Source organism: Peromyscus leucopus, chromosome 2, assembly GCF_004664715.2.
Source record: "Peromyscus leucopus breed LL Stock chromosome 2, UCI_PerLeu_2.1, whole genome shotgun sequence".
Taxonomy (NCBI): Eukaryota; Metazoa; Chordata; class Mammalia; order Rodentia; family Cricetidae; genus Peromyscus; species Peromyscus leucopus.
Window position 1 is genome coordinate 125,176,083 of NC_051064.1, and position 19,978 is coordinate 125,196,060.

The following is a 19,978-nucleotide window of genomic DNA, read 5'->3' on the forward strand; positions in this document are numbered from 1 at the left end:
TTCAGGTGACAGGATATGGCCGGCCATCACCTTCCCTAGGCCCATCAAGTTAGGCAGAGCAGATGGACAGGGAGAGCTGGTGGAGCCGAGACAGGCCCTCCGAAAATGCCGTGACAGTGAGCCTGGGAAGAGGATGCGAGGAGATTCCTTACATGGAGGCAGAAGCAGCCGGAGAGATGTTCCCTCTGGCCAGGCAGTCTGGGGGCAGACAAGCAGAAGCATGACCTGTACAGCCTCTTCTGGTCTCCTGAGTCTCAGAAGCAGACTTGGGCTTTGGGGGGGGGGGGTTTAATATGCTAAGGAGTGTGTCCAGGCCTCGCATATTCTAGGTCAAAGCTCTACCATTGAGTGACACCCTGGCCACAGACCCAGGAACAGCAGCCTTGCCTTGCCTTGTTACGCTGCTGCTCTGGCATCCATATGCTACAGACCCAGAAGCCAGTTGGAGCTCTGCCAGCAAGGAGGCCCCATGACCTGGCTGGCTAGAGAGTGCACCCTCTGACCCCAGAAGGCAGCTGCGAAGCCCAAGAAACCTGCCAGCTCAGCCTCAGACGGCCTACCCCCATTCCTCCACACATCTGCGGCTTGGGGCCAGGACTCCCACCCGAGGCTCGCTGCACCCTTCCCAATGCCCTGTGCATGAGGCTTTGGGAACTGGCAAGCTGAGATGGTTTTGGGAGGAAGAGAAGCCCAGAACCACACACCTACTTGCTTCATGGTTTCAAGTCCCAACAGGCCCTGGCCTCCCCGGCCTTCCCAGGCAGGCAGAGCAGTCTGCATGCTGGCTGCTTTCCCTGCGGAAGGACGTGCAGCTTTGATTGTTCAGTGACCCACAGCCAGCAGCACGGGGAGACAGCAAGCCCCAAGTCAACCCTCAGACCTCCACAAAAGAAAAACCGCGACAACATCCCAGTGGACCAACCTCTGGGAAAGAAACCTGAGGCCTTGGGAAAGACCCTAAGGGTCCCTACAGGATCCTCATTAAAAGTGGGAAAGCCATGATTCATTTAGACTAAACGGAAAGATCTTTTTCATGGAGCTCTCTTCTGTGGCATTAAATTCAATAAACAAATCCATACTCAGCATCTCTGGGGGGCAAGGAGGTCCTGGCAAAAGCTCCTTCCATGGTAGACCCGGGCTCGCTGATAACCAGCCCAGAGAGGGGCAGCAGCTCCACCTGCTGGGCGCTTTCCCACCCAGCCGTTCCTTCCAAGGACAGAAAATCAGAATTAGATCCTTCCACTGAAAAATCAAACAAGGCCTTGACACGCTCCAGTTTTAGTTGAAAGGACCCTAAGATGTGGCTACAAGCTGACTGAGCTGGCTCGGGAACTGTCCCTTGGACAGATCCACGAGTTCCACGGGGTTCAGATGGCTGCTGCTTTGAAGTTTTGGCTTATGCCAAGACATGAACAAAACAAGAATACTGAGTCACAGGCAAGTTCTCCACTTCTACAGGCTACCCATAGCCTCATGGCACAGCCAGAGTGGTATACCATGTCAACAGGCCAAACCACCTCAAGCCTGAGAAGGTGGCTACAAAGAAAACAAACTCTCTTTCCTAGCGAGTCTGTCTGTGGTCTATATACATTAGAGACTTGCCTTAAAGCTGTGGCCTAGCCAGGCGGTGGTGGTGCACGCCTTTAATCCCAGCATTCAGAGAGGCAGAGGCAGACGGATCTCTGAGTAGGCCAGCCTGGTCAGTTCCAGGACAGCCAGAGCAACACAGAGAAACCTTGTCTCGGGAGAAAAAAAAACAAACTGTGGCCTGGATCTGCGACAGGTTAATGGCAAGGGACCACTAATCTCTCCCCTTAAAAAATTCTTGGGCCCCTTAGCCGGGTGGTGATGGCGCACACCTTTAATCCCAGCACTTGGGAGGCAGAGGCAGGTGGATCTCTGTGAATTCGAGACCAGCCTGGTCTACAGACTGAGTTTCAGGATAGCCAGGACTGTTTCACAGAGAAACCCTGTCTTGAAAAAAAAAAAATTCTTGGGCCCTCCAGACATGGTGGCTCATAACTGTAATTCCAACACTTGGCAGTGAGTTATAATAGTAAGTTTGAGAGCAGCCCAGGCTAGCATGAGACGATGTCAAAAAATTAAAACAAGGGGCTGAAGAGGTGGATCAATAGTTAAGAGCACTTGCTGCTCTTGAAGAGATCAATCCTTGGGCCTCAGAGTCAACAATGGCTCAGCAACAAAGATACCTAGTCTTGTTCCTCTAGTTCTGATTACCTCCAGCTTGGAAGCTAGGGAACTCTAAACACAATGGGCTTTGCAGGCCCTTTGGACTGAGCACAAGCACCTTCAAGCATCTCCACTGGTGTGTTATGTGTGTGCACCCAGAAGGTGGGTGTGTGGATGTGTCCACACTTGTTTACAGGGCCTAAGTTGTTCCTGCCTCAGGCCTGTGAGCCTATGCAGTGCTGTGTACTTTTGTGGGGGTGTACATTTATGAGAAGGTGGGCAGGTACACTCCCAATCTGCCCCCACTTTCCTACCCAGGAATGGCAGGAACAGAACCACAGCGCCTGACAGCTTACCCCAGAACAGACCATTGTTTGGTCTGCTAACTCCTTAGAATGTCAAATTCCTTTCAGGAACCATCTGAAAACGCTACCTTCACCTTGCTCCAGCCACAGTTTCCCAAAGTGGTACCTACAATCTCTGTTGATGGAATCAAAACTCAGATCACTGGCACTAATTGAGCTCAGCTGGGGCTCCCAGCTCTGAATCCCACAGTATACATTCTGAGAAAACAGGCTTTCATTCTAGGATTTATACAGGAACCCGGCAGCCATGTCACTTACTATCACGGTCAATATATATACATATATAATAATACATACATATATATGTATATATATATATATATGGTCCTGGAAAGATGACTCAGAGGTTAATAGCACTGGCTATTCTTCCAGAGGACCTGGATTCAATTCCCAGAACGCACATGGCACTCACAATCAGCTAAAATTTGTTTCAGGGGACCTGACACCCTCTTCTGGCCTCTGCAGGCACCAGGCATGCACATGGTGCAGACATAAAGGCAAAAAAACCACTCATACACACATTTAAAAAAGAAAAAGAAAAAAATCTATCAGACCGATGCAGCTATTCCTCTCCAGGAAGTGGGGTGCGAAAAAGACTCCCAGAACCAGTTCTCATTTCTCCCACATCTTCTGCAAGCATGCTTAGTCCTGTTCTGACTGGCCATGGCCTACCATCCCTATATATGGGCAAGGAAGCAAAGGGTGGGACCCAAGGAAGAGAAGAAAACAGCTCCACATAGCCTGGGGTCTGTATTCTCAGGTGAAGTCATTTATAGCCTTGGAATCAGCAATTGGCTGGAGCAAAGGGCAGGAACAGAGCCAGTCCTCATAGGTCCTGATGTGAGCTTTCTGAACAAATAGAAACCCTATGGGTTCCCAGTTCCAAGAGTGTCTGTCTCCGAATGTAAGGAGGGAGAAACGGACTCTCGGACAACTTATGAAACCACTGTACACATTTAATCGTTAAAACCATGACTTTAGCAAAACAGCATGACTGTTTTGGCATGTCTGTAATCCCAGCCCTTAGAAGAGGCAGAAAGATCACAAGTTCAAGGTCATTCTTGGCTACACAGGGACTTTTAGGTCAGCCAGGGATCCATGAGATCCCATCTCAAAAAACAAAAGAAATTCAGGTTTTGATGCTGTGTGAGCATGAGGGTTTAAGTTTGATTTCCAGAACCTGCATTTTGGTTGTTGTTTTTCCGAGACAGGGTTTCACTGTGTAGCCTTGGCTGCCCTAGAACTCTAGATCAGAGATCCAATTGCCTCTGCCTCCCAAGTACTAGTGCTGAAAGTGTGTGCTGCCATTGCCCAGCCCCAGAACCCACATTTTAAAAGCCAAGTGAGGGAGCTGAAAAGATGGCTCAGCAGGGAAAGGCACTTGCCACTACACCTGATAGCAGAGTTTGATTTCTGGGACCACACAGTAGAAGGAGAGAACTAAATCCAGCTAGTTGTCCCCTGACCCACCACCCCAATAGGTGTGGCCTTCCTCACCTGCAATCCCAGCAAAAACAGGCGAAGACAGGTGGATCCCTGAGCTCACTGGCCAGCCAGCCTAGTCTCATCAATGAGCTCCAAGCCAATAAGACACTGTCTCAAAACAAGGTGGACTGATTCTAAGGGCGGCACTGTCCCAGGGCCTCCACCACACGCACCACCATGTATGTGGATCCACCCAAATACAAAAACACACACAAAAACAAGGACTTGACTTTCTACTTTGGTCTTATATTACTTTTGAAAAATTCTGTAATATAACAAAAATGGAACAGAGCTAATGATTAAAAATTAGAATGTAAAACTTGCTATTAGGAGAATGACAAAATAATAATATAAACAAAAACTGATGTATAACTCTCCCAAATGGGGGACATATACCAGAATGGCCACAGTAGTGGTTCACCTCTGCAGCCCTGGCTCCTACTATGGAATAAATATCCGTTGTTCTTAAATACTGAGATCAGAAATGTATTCATCTATTTTCCACTTTGTTATATGAGATTATATAAATTTTATAAGGAAAAATAAGTACTAAATGTAAGAGAATGAATTCATAATATAGAAACAAAGCCGGGCAGTGGTGGCACACGCCTTTAACGCCAGCACTTGGGAGGCAGAGGCAGGTGGATCTCTGTGAGTTCAAGGCCAGCCTGGTCTACAGATTGAATTCCAGGACACAGAGAAACCCTGTCTTGGAAAACCAAATAATAATAATAATACAGAAACAATGATCTTGGGAAAGGGCTTTAATAGTCTCATAGAAAGACATCAAGTATCATGTTGACAATAAGTCATGATGACAAAACAAGAAAATCAAAGCATCTGAACTAACGAAATCTAAAGTTATTACAAAAGGAAAAGAGTTCTTGTCAATGCAGAACGAAGAGGCTTGTTGTTAACACATCAACGTTTCCGGCGGGTCTGGAATCTGTAAATAGCTGGGCTGTTCACTGTTTCTTTCTTCACCTTCACCTTCTGAGTTTTATCCTGTGAGGGTAAAGGGGGACCAGGAAACATAAACAGGATTTCAGGAAGCAGCAAAGTTAGTAAGCTAGCTAAGGGGAAGCCCAAGAGAGCCTTCTCCGAGTTCAGAAGAGCCTCAGCCACCCACTGGGTGGAGCCACTTCGCCCTCCAGGAACACACAGAATGCTACCAGCCGGGGACAGTCTTTGGGAAAACGAAGGAGAGCAGCTCGAGTAATTATTTTGTTTAAATTATAAATTTAATTCTCTCTCAGAACCCCAGTTGTGAAAGGCCAACCTAAATGATCTGCAAGGCTGAAGAATCTGACATTTAGAGGAGCGATAATGCAAAAGAGCTTCTTAAATTCCTTGGCTCTGCTGTTTCACGGCACAATGTTGTCTATTTTTAAACACCCGTGAGTGGCATGCACTGTTTGTTAACCTGTTTAAATGTTACAGGAGCTGCTCATAAGCTGTAAAGTCCATACGCTACCTGATCCTACCCTCCGCTGCTCCAGGGCACTGACTAATAACCCCATATTACCTTCCTAATCAAGGACCGTTTCTACAGTGTCAGAGCAGCAGACACTGGCTCAAACACTGCCCCACAGGAGCAGACATTTTCACTGCTGTTGATTTACACACAGCCGAGATCCAGCCTCAGTTAAGACCTTTATCAGGAAAAAAAAGAGAGAGAGAGAGAGAGAGAGAAAGAGGAGGCTCAAGGCTCCCTCTCCTCACCATAAGATCTTTGCGGGTTTGAATTTTCTGTGCAACAACGAACAGTTTCTTCTCCCGTTCAATCCGCTGTGTCAAGCAGTCATACTGCCTTTGTCTTTCTTTAGCTATCCTCTACAGAATAAACATATAGTTAAAAAATACAATTAACAAGACACAAAGGAGCAAGATCCTGGTTTCATCAGTTCCCTCTTTATTCCAGAATCAACTCAACATGACTACTATTAAGATACCCACACTGAAGCCAGCACATTCTACAAGTGAAAGCAACTGTGGAAACTACCCTATCAAAATCTTCCATTTAACAAATGCAGAACGAGACCCAGAGAAGAAAAGTAACCGGCCCAAGGGTAGACGGTTTGCCTACAGGGTAGTCAGGACTAGCTTGAGCCCTCACTTCCCAGAGTGTTTCCAAAGGTACACTAAGTGGCCTCCACACTGTTGCTGGAGCTGAGGGCAGCACCTATCCATGACTGGAAGCCTGCAAAAGTGAACACAGCAAGAGAAGGACCAGTGATGGGCAGTGTGCTGGGGCCTGAGAATCTCAATCTCAAAGAGCACAAGGAGAATTCTCAGCACGGAGACCTGAGCAGACTCACTGGCTATGGACTCCTCATAGGTTACTGCAGTCCTCACATTTCCAAAACTCAAGTATCTGAGAAACTAACAACTCTGGCTTCTTTGAGATAGCACACAGATTGAGTCTCACTCATCCCTAAGGCTTGGAACCAGAGTGTTTGCATTTCGAAGTGTGGGATGTTGGGAATATTTACATGTACATGAGATAATTTAGGGATGAAACCCAAGTCTAAATAAGCGATTCATTGTTTTTCATGTATTCCTTATACACAGCCTGAAGATAATTTTACACAGTATTTTTAGTGTGCCTGCATTTTGACTGTTGTCCATCATATAAAATCAGGTGTGTATTTCCCACTTGTAGTATCATATCAGCACTCAAAACATTGCAAATTTTGAAGAATTTCAGATTTTACTGTTTTGAACCACCTGTATGTACATATATGCGGAAACCTGTACATACATATATGTACAGAATTCCAGTGGGTGGAGGGGTGTTCAGACTTTAAGCCATTCACAGATTTTGTTTATCACTTCCAAATTGCAGACGTGCAATCTACTCACAAGCAGCAGCCTCTTGATAAAAATAATTATGCTTTAAACAAAGCAATGGAGTGTAACAACACTGAGCTTTTAAAAACGGCAGCCCGGGCCAGGTTATCTCCGGAACCGCTCTGATGGCAGAGCATTCTTTAGGATCTGGGCCACTACCCTCTGAAAGGGCTCCAGTACCACCCGAGGAGCATCAGTGACTCAGCTAACTGAAAACACAACTCACTGACAAACAAGGCTAATCGGACAGCACCTCGGCCAGCCCCTCAGCTGAGTGTTACAAGCATGAAGGGGCCTAGCACTGGGCCTCAGACCAGCAACTCGCCAGCTCGAGCAGAGTCTCACAGCAGTGGTTTCAGACAGCTTTTGTTTTCACTTTATCGCACAGACTGTCAAATTTATGGGATTACCCAATATAGTCAAACTAATTAGGGGTATTTATATTACTAAAGCAAGTTTAGCTGCCTCTGAGCTAGAGGAAACTGCTGTGAAATCAAACATTGGAAGCAAAACTGATGCGGTGTAAATGATTCAAATCAAAACAGAACAGCTGTCTGCTTGAAACACATTGACAGCATTTTTTTTTTTAAATGAATCAGTCAGAAGTGAGAGTTCAACTCCAGAAGGCTTTGAGAAAAAGCCTGTCATCTCCACAACCCAGTTATGTGATAGAAAGCACCATAAGGAAAAGTCAATACAAAAATCTTGGTTACAAACGAGTAATATGAAAACATTTTAATATGCATATTCATTGGAAAAGGTTCTAGATCAAAGCCCGACACACCACAACCCTCATTGGAAAAGGTTCTAGATCAAAGCCCGACACACCACAACCCTCATCTTCAATGGTCCTTGCTTTTTTTTTTCCCCCGAGACAGGGTTTCTCTGTGTAGTTTTGGTGTCCTGGACCTTGCTCTGTAGACCAGGCTGGCCTTGAACTCACAGAGATCCTCCTGGCTCTACCTCCCGAGTGCTGGGATTAAAGGCATGTGCAACCACCGCCTGGCCTGCTCTGAACTTTCTAAGTGTCAGCAAAGGACACATGCATTAAAGGCACAAAGGACCAGCTCGAAGTTGGGATTCAAACCCAAAACCTGAGCTCCCAACCACTATGAAACATGTCCTCCAAAACAAACAGAAATCCACTTCCACCCATCACCAGGTCATATTTCTATTTTCAAGAGAGTTTTTGAAGTTTTCCACAAATAATTATAAGAAACACAGTGACAAAAAATGAACCACAGACAAAAAAAAACCTTGAGACGCCCCCAAACTCCCATCTGAGTGCAAACAGAAAAGCATACCTTGAGTCGAGTCTCAGGGGTAACGCCTTTCACCTTCTCCTTCTGCAAGGTCTCTATCCTGGGTCTATTAAAGACCCTGCCTACTAGTTCTGGGGCCGTTTGCAAGTGGGTCGCAATATCAAACTGTTGAACTGAAATTCAAGATAATCTTTAAGGCACAGGTTGTCCCTAACACCATACAACACACAGTGACATGGCAGACTGTCCCAGGTACTGTCAACATTTCATACCTTCCTTTTTGGTGTCAAAAAAGAATACGTGCTTATTCTGCTGCTTCCCCTGGAAATCCAGCAGGTGGAGCTCTGATTTCAGTCTTTCAATTTTCTAGAATAAGGAATATGGACTCTTTAAAGTGGCTTCTTCCAGAGTCTCAGAAATAAACCTTCAAGAACTTAGACACTTCACATTATCACTGTCAGCCAGCAAAGAATTCATTTCATTCTTTTTGATATTTTTAGACACTGACTTTCATCAAGGCATCATCACACGTTTGTCATTATACTTTGTTCTCAATGATTTCATCTTTTTCTTTCTTTTCTTTTCTTTTTTTTTTTTCAAGACAGGGTTTCTCTGTGTAGTTCTGCCTGTCCTGGAACTCACTCTGTAAACTAGGCTAGCCTCGAACTCAGAGATCCTTCTGCTTCCTGAGTGCTGGGATTAAAGGTATGCGCCACCACTGCAAGGCAGGTTTCATTCTTTTCGATGAAAGCACTTAAATTTATTTATCAAGCAGTAGACTAGGCATTCCACAAAACTCAATATTTAAAATATGACAGAAATAAGCATTCTCAAGTTAACTGATCCATAACCATGGGACTAGAAGCTGGCAGAACCAGAATTTAGCCTACATCTGTCTCATTCTCAAAGATGAACTCTATTCTGCCATGCTGATTATACTTCTAAATCATCATCACACCCAAACACACTGTAGACTGTGGAATCAGTTGTTAACTTGACATTACAGAATCGTTTCCTCTGTTGGTATTTAAACCAGGGCCTCGATACTTAGAGCCTCTACCTCCCAAGTGCTGGAATTAGAGGTATACACAACCACAACCTGCTGTGTCCTTTCTTAGTCAACCCACGGGAACACATCAGAACAGACTTAAGGGTCACCTTTGCTTCTGCGACCCTTTTCATCTCTATGTATTTGATGTCCTGAGTTCTCATCAGTTTCAGCTGCTCTGGTGTCACTTCTTCCTTGTTCTCCTTGATGAGATGAACTCCATCCTAAAAGTGAAGTTTAACAGATACAGTCTGTAGCAGAGTACGATCACAGTAAGCTGTCCACATAATCCACATTTAAAACGAAGACACGAGCTGTGTGCACACTAAGAGCAATCCAAGGCCTCAGCCACTGACACTCACCTTGAACAGACAAACCTCCATTCATTTATCCTTCAAACAAGAGGCTGGGGTGTAACTAAGGGGGTACAGCACTTGGTCTAGCATGCAGAGGTACTGGGTTCTATTTGTAATACCAAAATAAAAATAAATAGGGGAAAAAAAAAAACAAAAACCAGAATATGGTACAAACGTAAGAGCATGCTGACCAAGAAAAGGACAGTCTGCCCTGCACCTCTCCCCAGGAGACCTGGTCCACGTGGAGAAGGGCCTCAAGGACACGCTTCCTCGCTCTGTCCCACTCCCCATCCTTATTTCCCAACACTTGGGGCTCTGAACAACTATTATCTGTTTTGCACTTACCTGGAGCTTAGCCCGAGTCATTTTATAGTAGAATTCATCTGGATTTTTCTCAAGAGCCTTCTTCCGGAGAGCTCTGAGGAAGTCTTGCTTTTTATGATAGTCACTTAAAAAAAAAAAAAAAAAGGAGAGATTCATTACAAAAGAAGGAAAAAAAGAAAAACTATCTCCACAGATGAACTACATGCATTTAAAAGTTCATAACCTGGCCGGGCTGTGGTGGTGCATGCCTTAGATCCCAGCACTCAGGGAGGCACTGACAGGTAGATCTCTCTGAATTCGAGGCCAGCCTGGTTTACCAAGTGAGTTCCACGAAGTTATAGAGAAACCCTGTCTCAAAAAAAAAAGTTCATAACCTGGAGGCACATTTGCTACCTCAACACTAGGGGGCTGAGGCAGAAGAATCACAAATTCAAAATCAATCTAACTTAAAAGTGAGAGCTTCTCTCAAAAAAACAAACAAAATCCCTCAAAGCAAATAAACCAATAAGAACCACAAAAACCAATGTTTAAGAAACCAGATTGCGACTTCCTCCAGCCTCCACTGCGTTGGATGTACTGGACGAAGTCCCTGCCTAGGCTTGTATTGCTTTTGGATACCCAGAATTAAACCTTGCTTTTGCATTCCAGCATGCTCGTCTTTGGTGGTCTCTCTGGGGGTCACGATCTGGGCACAACATTTGGGGGCTCTCCGGGATCCCCAGAGACCCCCCGCCGGGACCCCTAAGAGCTCCGGAGGTCCATCTGCACCGATCGATTTCCATTTGGCTGGCAGTCACCTCCAGATTTCAGTTGCTGACTCCACTGCTCCAGATGACTGTGAGCTCCAGACTTGCTAAAAGCTGACGTGGACCAGCCCAGCTAACATGGTTCTTCCCTGTCCCTATGGGGTCAGGCAGCTACATGCTTCTGACAAATGCCCCCTTGCCCAGTCTTTGACTAGCTTTTCAGCCTTCTGTGGGCCCCTGACAGCGGCGCCCCAATGCCAGCTTGAAGCAGTTCCAGAAGAGAATACGTCACCCATGCTCCCTGTTCAGAAAAGGCTGAAATGCTGGGTCAAAAGAAAACTCCCTGGCATAGAGACAAGATGGCTAACTATACATGGCCATTATTAGAGAGGGATACTTAGGAGCTAACTGTCCAAAACCCATGATTGGGTTCCATTAGGCACATGAGAAGGGGGAAATGTGAGACCAAAATGAGCCATCTTAGAAATGCTTTCACCCAAAAACTAAGGCCTAAGATTTCTCCTTTTGGGAATAGGCCATTAGTTACTGAAACCAGTCAGTTCAGATTCCAGAAACCAGGAAGTATAAAAGTACAGAGTCACAAGATAGTCACGAGGTAATGCCTGCCAGACTATAGAATGTCCTCTCCCTGGTTTCCAGGGTAACTGACCACAGAAATGCCCCCACCTGAGGGCAGCCAATGAGAAATGGTAGTGGGCAACCACTCCCTTAGAAGTAATTTCTAGAAGTCCCTAGAAGCGAGCCAATCAGAATTGTACCCGTACTAGCAGCCCTAAATGATGTAACCTTGTGACTTTTCCCTTTAAAAACTGAGCTTGCAGACAGGTGGGCACTTCCTCCAGCCTCCACTGCGTTGGATGTATTGGACGAAGTCCCTGCCTAGGCTTGTATTGCTTTTGGATATCCAGAATTAAACCTTGCTTTTGCATTCCAGAAAAAAAAAAAAAAAAAAAAGAAACCAGATTGCTCCATGGTCCACTGTCACCCATCAGGCTCCCTGTAAGACTCACAATTTTGAGTCCTCTGTTCCAATCATACCTAAAAGTAACTGTCTCCTTTACACATCTTAGTGCCACTTCAACCAGTACAAAAGGACACCAAGGAAAGCACAACTTGAAACTCCTTAGGAAGGCTGTAGTCCGAGTTTCAGCACCAAAGTCTCGCCATGACTTAGACACCGTTCACTGCCATCCATATGGCAGAGCAGAAGAGGAATGATTTCTGCAGCCATGCTATGTGGTTCTGGATCCAGACTCTACTACTTCTGGTTAAGTAACCCTGGGGAAGATGGATAACCATTCTAATCCTAATTTTACATATCAAATGAGTCTAACAGTAACCTACCCCCAGAAGGTTGTTGAAAAAAAAAAACAAAACAACACAAACTCTATATCCTAGAACACTGCCTGACCCAATCACAGCACTCAGGGCTGGGGCTATAGCTCATTGGTAGAGAGCTTTCTTTCCAATGCATTAGGCCCTAGGTTCAAATCCCATTTTCCACAACACCACAAAAAGAAACCAATCACAGCACTCAGTTCTTAGAATTAGCTTCAAAAGCTCTAGTACAGCCAGCATGATGGCACATGCCTTTAATCTAGGCACTCAGATCTCTGAGTTCTAGGCACATAGTGAATTTCAGGACAGCCAGAGCTACACAGTGGACCCTGTCTCAAAACAAAACAACAACAACAAAAACAAACAAACAGACAAAAAAAACCAATAGCAAAAAACTCTGTTAACAGTCAGAGCCAGGCACCATATGTAGAACTGAATCACAGCACTCAAGAAGCACAGGGAAGAGACCTTGAGTTTGAGGCCAGCCTAGACTACACAGGGAAGACTGTCACAAAAATAAAATGAATGAATAAGCGAATGAGAGAAAGAGAGAGAAGGAAAGCTAGCCAGCTTCCAGAGGTCCCAGGTCCAATTCCCAGAACAGACATGGCAGCTAACAACTGTCTATAACTCCAGTTCCAAAGGGATCTGATGCCCTCTTCTGGACTCCACAGGCACATATCAGGAGGCAGAGACAGGTAGAGAGCCATAAATTTGAGGTTAGCCTGGTCAACACAGTGAGTTTCAGGCCAGCCAGGGCTATATAGTGAGACTTTATCTCCAAAAATAAAATAAAATAAATTTTTTTTTGAAAATTAAAATCTAGGACCTACAGAAATCCATTTAATCATCACCTCCTGCCACACCAAGAGTATAAGAACCTCAACTGACTTGTATGATAATAAGCAATTAAAAGCATTTTGCAAATGAAGTGCTAAAGAAAAGAATGGACATAATTGTTTTATAAAATGTTTTCAGAGTTCATCATCACCCACTCTCAGGCTCATGAATCCATCTTTCACATCTCTTCATTCCACACCACATATCATGATGATGTAAGAGACTCAACAAACAGAATTTCAGATTGTATCTTTCACTTTAAGAAAAGGGAGCAAAAAGATTCAGCATTTGGTTCAAACACCAAGGCGGCAGCAAAGCAACGCCCCTATGAAAAAAACACCTGGAAGGGCATACTAAAAAAACTTATAGTGCAAGTGCTTTTAAGTAAGTAATGCTGTATCTGAACAAAGGAAAGCTGGGTCACAGGAAAATATCTAACAGGCTGCCAGAGCTTTGGGTATTTTATCAATGGCAGGAAATCATTCCCCGTTAGACACTTGGGCACTTCAGCCGTAGTATGGCGATGTTGTAAGCTTTCTTGGCAGTACCTCTACCAGAAATACTGGACTCACTTTGCACGAAGTTTGTAGTCTTTCTTCTTCTCCAGCAACCCCAGGCGTTTTCGAAAGCCAGGCTAGAAGACAAAGGAAAGGAGGCACTTAGTTCTCTTGGGGAATGTATGCTCGGAGCTACATGACACCTGACAGGGACAAGACTGGAGGAGGCAGTAAATCTGTGTCCTTGGAGCCAGCCACTATCCTGTTCCTCCCTCCTGCCCCTCACTAAGCCCTGCCCTGGGATGAGAGGGCTCGTCCAGCAGCCAGACAGGTCACAAGCACCACCATAACAGGTTTCTTGGCCTATTAAGGACAGAGAGAGGCAACAATGACTCGGCACTAAGCAAGCAGCTGCCAGTTGTACTAAAATTACTACCAACTTAATCCAAGGGCTTATAAAATACTATGAAGGGAAAACATGGTCACAGGAGGCAACTGTGGTGAGGGAGCTAAATTTAGAGTTTCAGACAGGTTCAATCCATGCTTTACCTCTTAACAATCTGTGACCTTGGGCAAATAAATCACTTCACTTCTCTGAGCTGCCATTTCCTAATATAAAATAAAGACAGTAAGGCTTGGTAAGACAGTACTTGCCTGCAATCATGACACTTGGGAGGCTGAGACAGGAGAATTGCAAAGGCTACATAGCAAGACCAGAAACAATTAAAAAAGGAAGGAAGGGAGGGAGGGAGGGAGGGAGGGAGGAGGGAAAACAGTAGAGACAAAACCAAGTACAATGAGAAAGGTTTTTTTGGTTTTTTGTTTTGTTTTGTTTTTTTTATTATGTACACAGTGTTGTTTGCATGTATCCCTGAAGGCCAGAAGAGGGAGCCAGATCTCATTACAGATGGCTGTGAGCCACCATGTGGGTGCTGGGAATTGAACTCAGGACCTCTGGAAGAACAGCCAGTGCTCTTAACCTCTGAGCCATCTCTCCAGCCCCATAATGAGAAAGTATTATCTCTGATATTCACTTCTATAGCATTTGAGGTTCAGTGACCACATCTTTTTTTTTTTAAAGATTTATAAAATAAAATAAATTTTTTTTTAATGTTTAGACTTGTTTTATGTCTGTGTTTCATCTGCACATATGTATGTGTACAACATGCATGCCTGGTGCCCTCAGAGGTCAGACCAAAACATCAAGTCCCCTAAAACTGAAGTTATAGATGGCTGTAAGATACCAAGTGAGTGCTGGGAACCAAACCTGGGTCCTCTGCAAGAGCAGTACGTGCTCTTAGGCGCTGAGCCATCTTTCCAGCGCCCATGATAGCTTTTATTTTTAATACAGCAAAGGGAGATGAACGAACATGGGTATTACAGAGGAAAAGAGACACTACATGTGAAACAGTTTACACATTTACCTCCTCCACAATCATCAAGAGCTCCCACTGCATCAGGACAAAGAAAAATACAAGGTCCCAAATTCAGACGTGATTCGGGCATCGCCTTGAAATCCCTTTCTTCTATGGTAACCCAAGTCAACTATTTGCAACTATGACTTTAGATGTGAAATTCGATCTCTTTAAGCACCAGGTTCCTAATTTGTAAAATGAAATAGCATCTACCTACTAAGGATACTGTGGGATTAGGAGACATTTCTTTTACAGCATGCAGAGCTATTTCTAGGATGCTCAAAAAGTGACCATTTTAAGCAGGATGTACTGTAATCCCAGTCTCAAGGATGCTGAAGCAGAAGGATCACAAATTGAATCTGAGGAAAGTCTAGGCTAAATAGGGAGATCTTATTTAAAAAAAAAAAAACAAAAAAAAACAACTCACATTTGATAGCTTTGCCTTCAAAAGCAAACTGACCTCCAAGTCCAAAACGTTTCAACACAATGTTCTATATACCTCTACCATTCCCAAACATGTTGCACACTTGACATTTTAAATTTCTTTTATTATTATTATTTTGTTGTGTGTGTATGACTGCTTTGCTTTCAGGCATGTCTGTGTACCACTAGTGTGCCTGGTGCCCAAGGAGGCCAAAAGAGCCTCAAATGCCCTTGAACTGGAGTTACAGATGGTTGTGAGCTGACATGTTCATGCCAGGAACTGAACCTGGGTCCTCTAAAAAAGCAACAAGTGCTCTTAACCACTGAGCCATCTCTCCAGCCCCCACATCTGGTATTTTTAATGTGCCACCTCTTACAAAGTTGTCTCTATATTCTTTTTTTTTTAAGTTTTATTTTTTTTCAAGATTTATTTTTATGTGCATTGGTGTTTTGCCTGCATGTATGTTTCTATGAGGGTGCCAGATCCCCTGGAACTGGAATTACAGACAGCTATGAGCTGCCGTGTGGATGCTGGGGATTGAGCCTGGGTCGTCGAGAAGAGCAGTCAGTGCTCTTAACCGCTGAGCCATCTCCCCAGCCCTACCTCTATATTCTTGAAACATCTAAGATGATTTCCGGCTTTGCCATATGACAGTTCTAGCTACACCTCTCTGGGCAAAGTACTTGACCCATCTGAGCTTTCACTTCCTCGAGGAAATGTGAGGAAATAATAACCTGCTTCCAAACAGCTGCTCTGAGTTAAACAGCAGTGAGAGTCATACATTTACACTCCACCAAGTTCTGGCTACTGTTAGTTTTAGATAGGTCTGGATATAGTCTTAAAAACAAGATGTTAAAATACACTACTGTGGGGTTGGTAATATGACTCAGTGGGTAAAGGCATTTGTCGCCAAGTCTAATGACTTGAGTTTGAACGTGGAGACGACTGCTCTAAGTTGTTCTCTGACCTCCACAAAGCTGTAGCACCAGTACACACACAGTTAAGTAAAATAATTTTTAATGCATGTATGATAGTGCTTCCACTGAGCATATACCCTAACAAGTGCTATTAAGCAGCAAGAGTCAACTGTGCTTAAGAAGACTCTTCTCATCCTTTCAGCCAAGATGAACTACATAAGGATTTTAAAACATATAAAAGAGCCGGGCGGTGGTGGCGCACACCTTTAATCCCAGCACTCAGGAGGCAGAGCCAGGTGGATCTCTGTGAGTTCGAGGCCAGCCTGGTCTCCAAAGCGAGTTCCAGGAAAGGCACAAAGCTACAAAGAGAAACCCTGTCTCGAAAAATAAAAATAAAAAAAAAATAAAATAAAACATAAAAAAGAGAGAGGGGGAGGCTCCAGTTCTACAGTACCGGTCAGCTGCACAGCTTCAGAGATCCTGTCCTTCCCCTTGCTTCAGCATCTGTACAACCGCTATCTCTAGAGGCCTTGTTGTGTTTATATGGGGGTTCTGTTTGTTGTTACTGTGGTTTAATTTTGTGTGTATACATGATATATGTGTATGTGGAGATACATGCCACTGCATATATAGAGGTCAGAGGACAACTTCTTAAGAGTCCATTCTTAGCCGGGCGGTGGTGGTACGCGCCTTTAATCCCAGCACTCAGGAGGTAGAGGCAGGCGCAGATCTCAGTGAGTTCGAGGCCAGCCTGGTCTACAGAGAAAGTTCTAGGACAGGCTCCAAAGCTACAGAGAAACCCTGTCCCAAAAACAAAACAAAACAAAACCAAAGAGTCAATTCTCAAAAAAAGAAGCCTAGAAGTTGAAAGAGCAAAAATCAGTACATGAGAGGGTTTGGAGGGCAGAAAGGGAAGGAAGGGAGAAATGCTGTGATTAAGTTATATTCTCAAAAATACAAAGTTTCAAAAAAAGGAGTCCATTCTTCCCTTCTACCTTTATGGAGTTCTGAGGCTCTTTCTCGGGTCACTAGGCTCGTGCAGCATTTACTGGCTGAGCCATTTTACCAGCCAGTAAAATGTTTTGTTTTGTTGAGATTCTGTTTCACATAGCCCAGAGTGTCCTCAAACTTAATGGATTATCCTAAATTCTTGATCCTCTTGGCAAAAAAAAAAAAAAAAAAAAAAAAAAAAAAAAGGAAGAAAGAAAAAAATATTTGAAGTGTTAAAGAGATAGCTTAACAGTTAAAAACACATTCTTCTCTTCCAGAAGATCCAAGCTAATTTCCCAGCACCCATATCAGGCATGTTACAACTACCTGTAACCCCAGCTCCAGGAGGAGCTCCCACGGGCATATGCACTCATGTGCACACACCCATCCACAGATACACATATACACACATAAGTTAACTTTTTGATTAAAAAAAATTTAAAGCTGGGAGGTAGTGGTGCACATCTTTTAATCCTAGTACTTGGCAGAGGCAGGTGGATCTCTGTGACTTCAAGGCCAGCCTGGTCTACAGGGCAAGTTCCAGGATAGCCAGAGCTGTTACAGAGAAACCCTGTCTCAAAAACCATAAATAAATGAATGAATGAAGTATAATTGTGTATGTCTATGTGTATGAGCATGTGAGTGCAGAGCCTGTGGAAGCCAGGAGGGAGTGTGGGATTTCCTGGAGTTGGAGTTACAGGTATTTGTGAGTCTACTAGGTGGGTGCTGGGATTTGAACTCTGATACAGCAGCCAAGTGCTCTTAATGGCTAAGCTCTCTCTCCAGCTGTTAAAGGCTTGTTTGAACCAGTGATTTCTGAGAATAATAAAGTGGATAACGTGAGTCTGGATGTATCTTTATTTCTATCACATATCCCCACATCCACACATTCTCCTTAGAAACTCCACAATTATTTATCCTAAGTAAAATTTAATGGGGGACTCCCTCCCTCTCTCCTTCCTTTCTTCCTACGGAGGACTAAATCTTGCTAGGCAAACAGTTCACCACTGAGCTGTTTATGTCTAGAATTTTTTCTGGATTTTTATTTTGAGACAGATCTAAGCTGCCCAGCCAGGCCCTGAATTTGTGATCCTTCTGTCTTGGCCTCCTGAGTAGCTGCAATTACAGACCTGGGCTGTCAGGTGCCCATAGAGTTTATAAATGGTCAAGTCACTCTCCAGAAGGGAGAAGCAAAGTACCACGATTTCAGGGTGAGGCATGTGACAGATCTACATGAACCACAAATCCCACGCCAAAAGTTGGAGCCACTTTAGGAACACCGATCCTCGGTCACAACTCCTGCATGCGTCGGATGCGGGGCGCCTACTGCTGCTGGTCACGGGGGGCATCTGACACACCCCGCCTCACTCAATTACCCACCGAACCGCCTACCGTAGAGAATGACCATCCCCCTAACCAGGTCCCCAGGTGTCCCCGACAAGGCACGCTGGGGTCGGGCCCCACGTGTCGAGTATTTACGGAAGGCAGATGCGCCGGCCAGTATCCCGACGCTGGGACAGCAAGGGGGCAGGGGCCACCGGCCGTCGTCCATGGGGTCTTCGCGGGCCTACCTGGCTTCGTTCTCGATGTTCCCGCTGCCGGGACTTGGCTGCCTTGCGAAAAGCCGCCGCCATGCCTCCTGGGGTCTAGAAATCACTCGGCAAACTCCACCGCCGATACCACAGCACCGGAGCAGCAGCGTACGCCAAGACCACCGGAAGCAGGCCCAGCCGCTTGAGGCTTGCACACTAGGCAGCCTATCAGAAGCCTACTTTAACGGAAATACAGCCCCGCTCAAGCAACCCGGACAGGAGGCTTCTGGGAGATGTAGTTTTCTAGACAGGGTCTCGTGATTTCCTCCCCAGTTCTCTTTTCCGCCCGAGAGTGTCCACAGGTCCGGAGACCTAGCCTTCGCTCGTGCCCGCAAGTTGGCATCTGGGAACACGTGGCTGGCACTGCCCTCTGGCTGAGCTCAGTTTGCCTGTGCGCATGCGCAGTCACCTGCGACTTGGCTGGTGTTAAAATCCTAAATAGATCAGGGCATGGTGGCTCACGCCTTTAATCCCAGCACTCTGGAGGCAAAAGTTGGCGAGTTTTTGTGAGTTCAAGGCTCGCCTGTTCTTACATAGTGATTGCTAGGCCAGCTAGGATTGCATAGTGAAATGAAACCCCGTCCAGAAAAAAAAAAAAAAAACGGGTGATGGTAGCACAGGCCTTTAATCCCAACACTCAGGAGGCAGAGGCAGGTGGATCTCTGTGAGTTCGAGGCCAGCCTAAAGAACTCCAGGACAGCCAATGCTGCACAAAGAAAACCTGTCTCAAAAAAAAAAAAAAAAAAGAAAAAAAAAGAAAAAGAAAAAAGAAGAAAGAAGAAGAAAAGACGCAAACAAAAACTAGAAATAGTGTGAGTTTTACAATAAAAGAGCACTTTAAAACTTCCTTTGGCTCTACCACTGACTACTAGCTGTATGACTTTGAGCAGGTTTCTTGACTTTAACAAGCATCATTTTTCTCACTCATAAAGCGAAGATAATAATAGCACGCTGGTCTTGCTCATAGTTGTGTCAAGGGCACTGAGTTGCAGAATTGTATCTATAAGCATCGCAGAGAACAATCGTCTAATAGCAATAAAGTTCACAACCATCAAAGAAATGGCTAGCTGGCTGACTTAGTGTAAGGTAGTATAATGCGATGGAGCCGTGAACTGTGGTGGGAGTGTTCTGATCCCACCCCTGCTCTTAACCAAGGAAAGGTAGTTGTGCTGAGGTTTGGTATCTGCATCTAGTTGTAAAATAATAAAATAATATTATACCCACAGGATTGTGAGGCTTAAGTGACATAATATATTTAAAGTGCTTAATGCTTTGTTTACTTGTTAGCAGGTTCACAATTTTGTTTAAAATTGTTTTG

General features: G+C 44.8%; 1 protein-coding gene across 1 annotated transcript; it reads right to left on the bottom strand.

Annotated features, from left to right (window-relative positions):
- Window positions 1–4,786: 4,786 nt before the first annotated feature.
- Utp11 (UTP11 small subunit processome component) lies at window positions 4,787–18,819 on the bottom strand. Its single transcript, XM_028885475.2, has 8 exons — window positions 18,640–18,819; window positions 13,398–13,459; window positions 9,902–10,004; window positions 9,311–9,424; window positions 8,425–8,518; window positions 8,195–8,325; window positions 5,763–5,873; window positions 4,787–5,045 (listed from the first exon to the last, which is right to left on the bottom strand). The coding sequence occupies exons 1-8, from the start codon at window positions 18,700–18,702 to the stop codon at window positions 4,962–4,964; spliced, it is 762 nt and encodes a 253-aa protein (XP_028741308.1). The 5' UTR covers window positions 18,703–18,819; the 3' UTR covers window positions 4,787–4,961.
- Window positions 18,820–19,978: the final 1,159 nt, after the last annotated feature.

Excerpts from the sequence above, each read along its gene's own strand:
- Utp11 (XM_028885475.2), bottom strand. The coding sequence starts at position 18,702 with ATGGCGGCGGCTTTTCGCAAGGCAGCCAAGTCCCGGCAGCGGGAACAT. Across the intron at positions 10,005-13,397 it reads GACTACAAACTTCGTGCAAA|TGACTATCATAAAAAGCAAG; the intron begins GTGAGTCCAGTA and ends TTTTTTTTTAAG. Across the intron at positions 5,046-5,762 it reads AAACCCGCAAAGATCTTATG|GATAAAACTCAGAAGGTGAA; the intron begins GTGAGGAGAGGG and ends TTACCCTCACAG.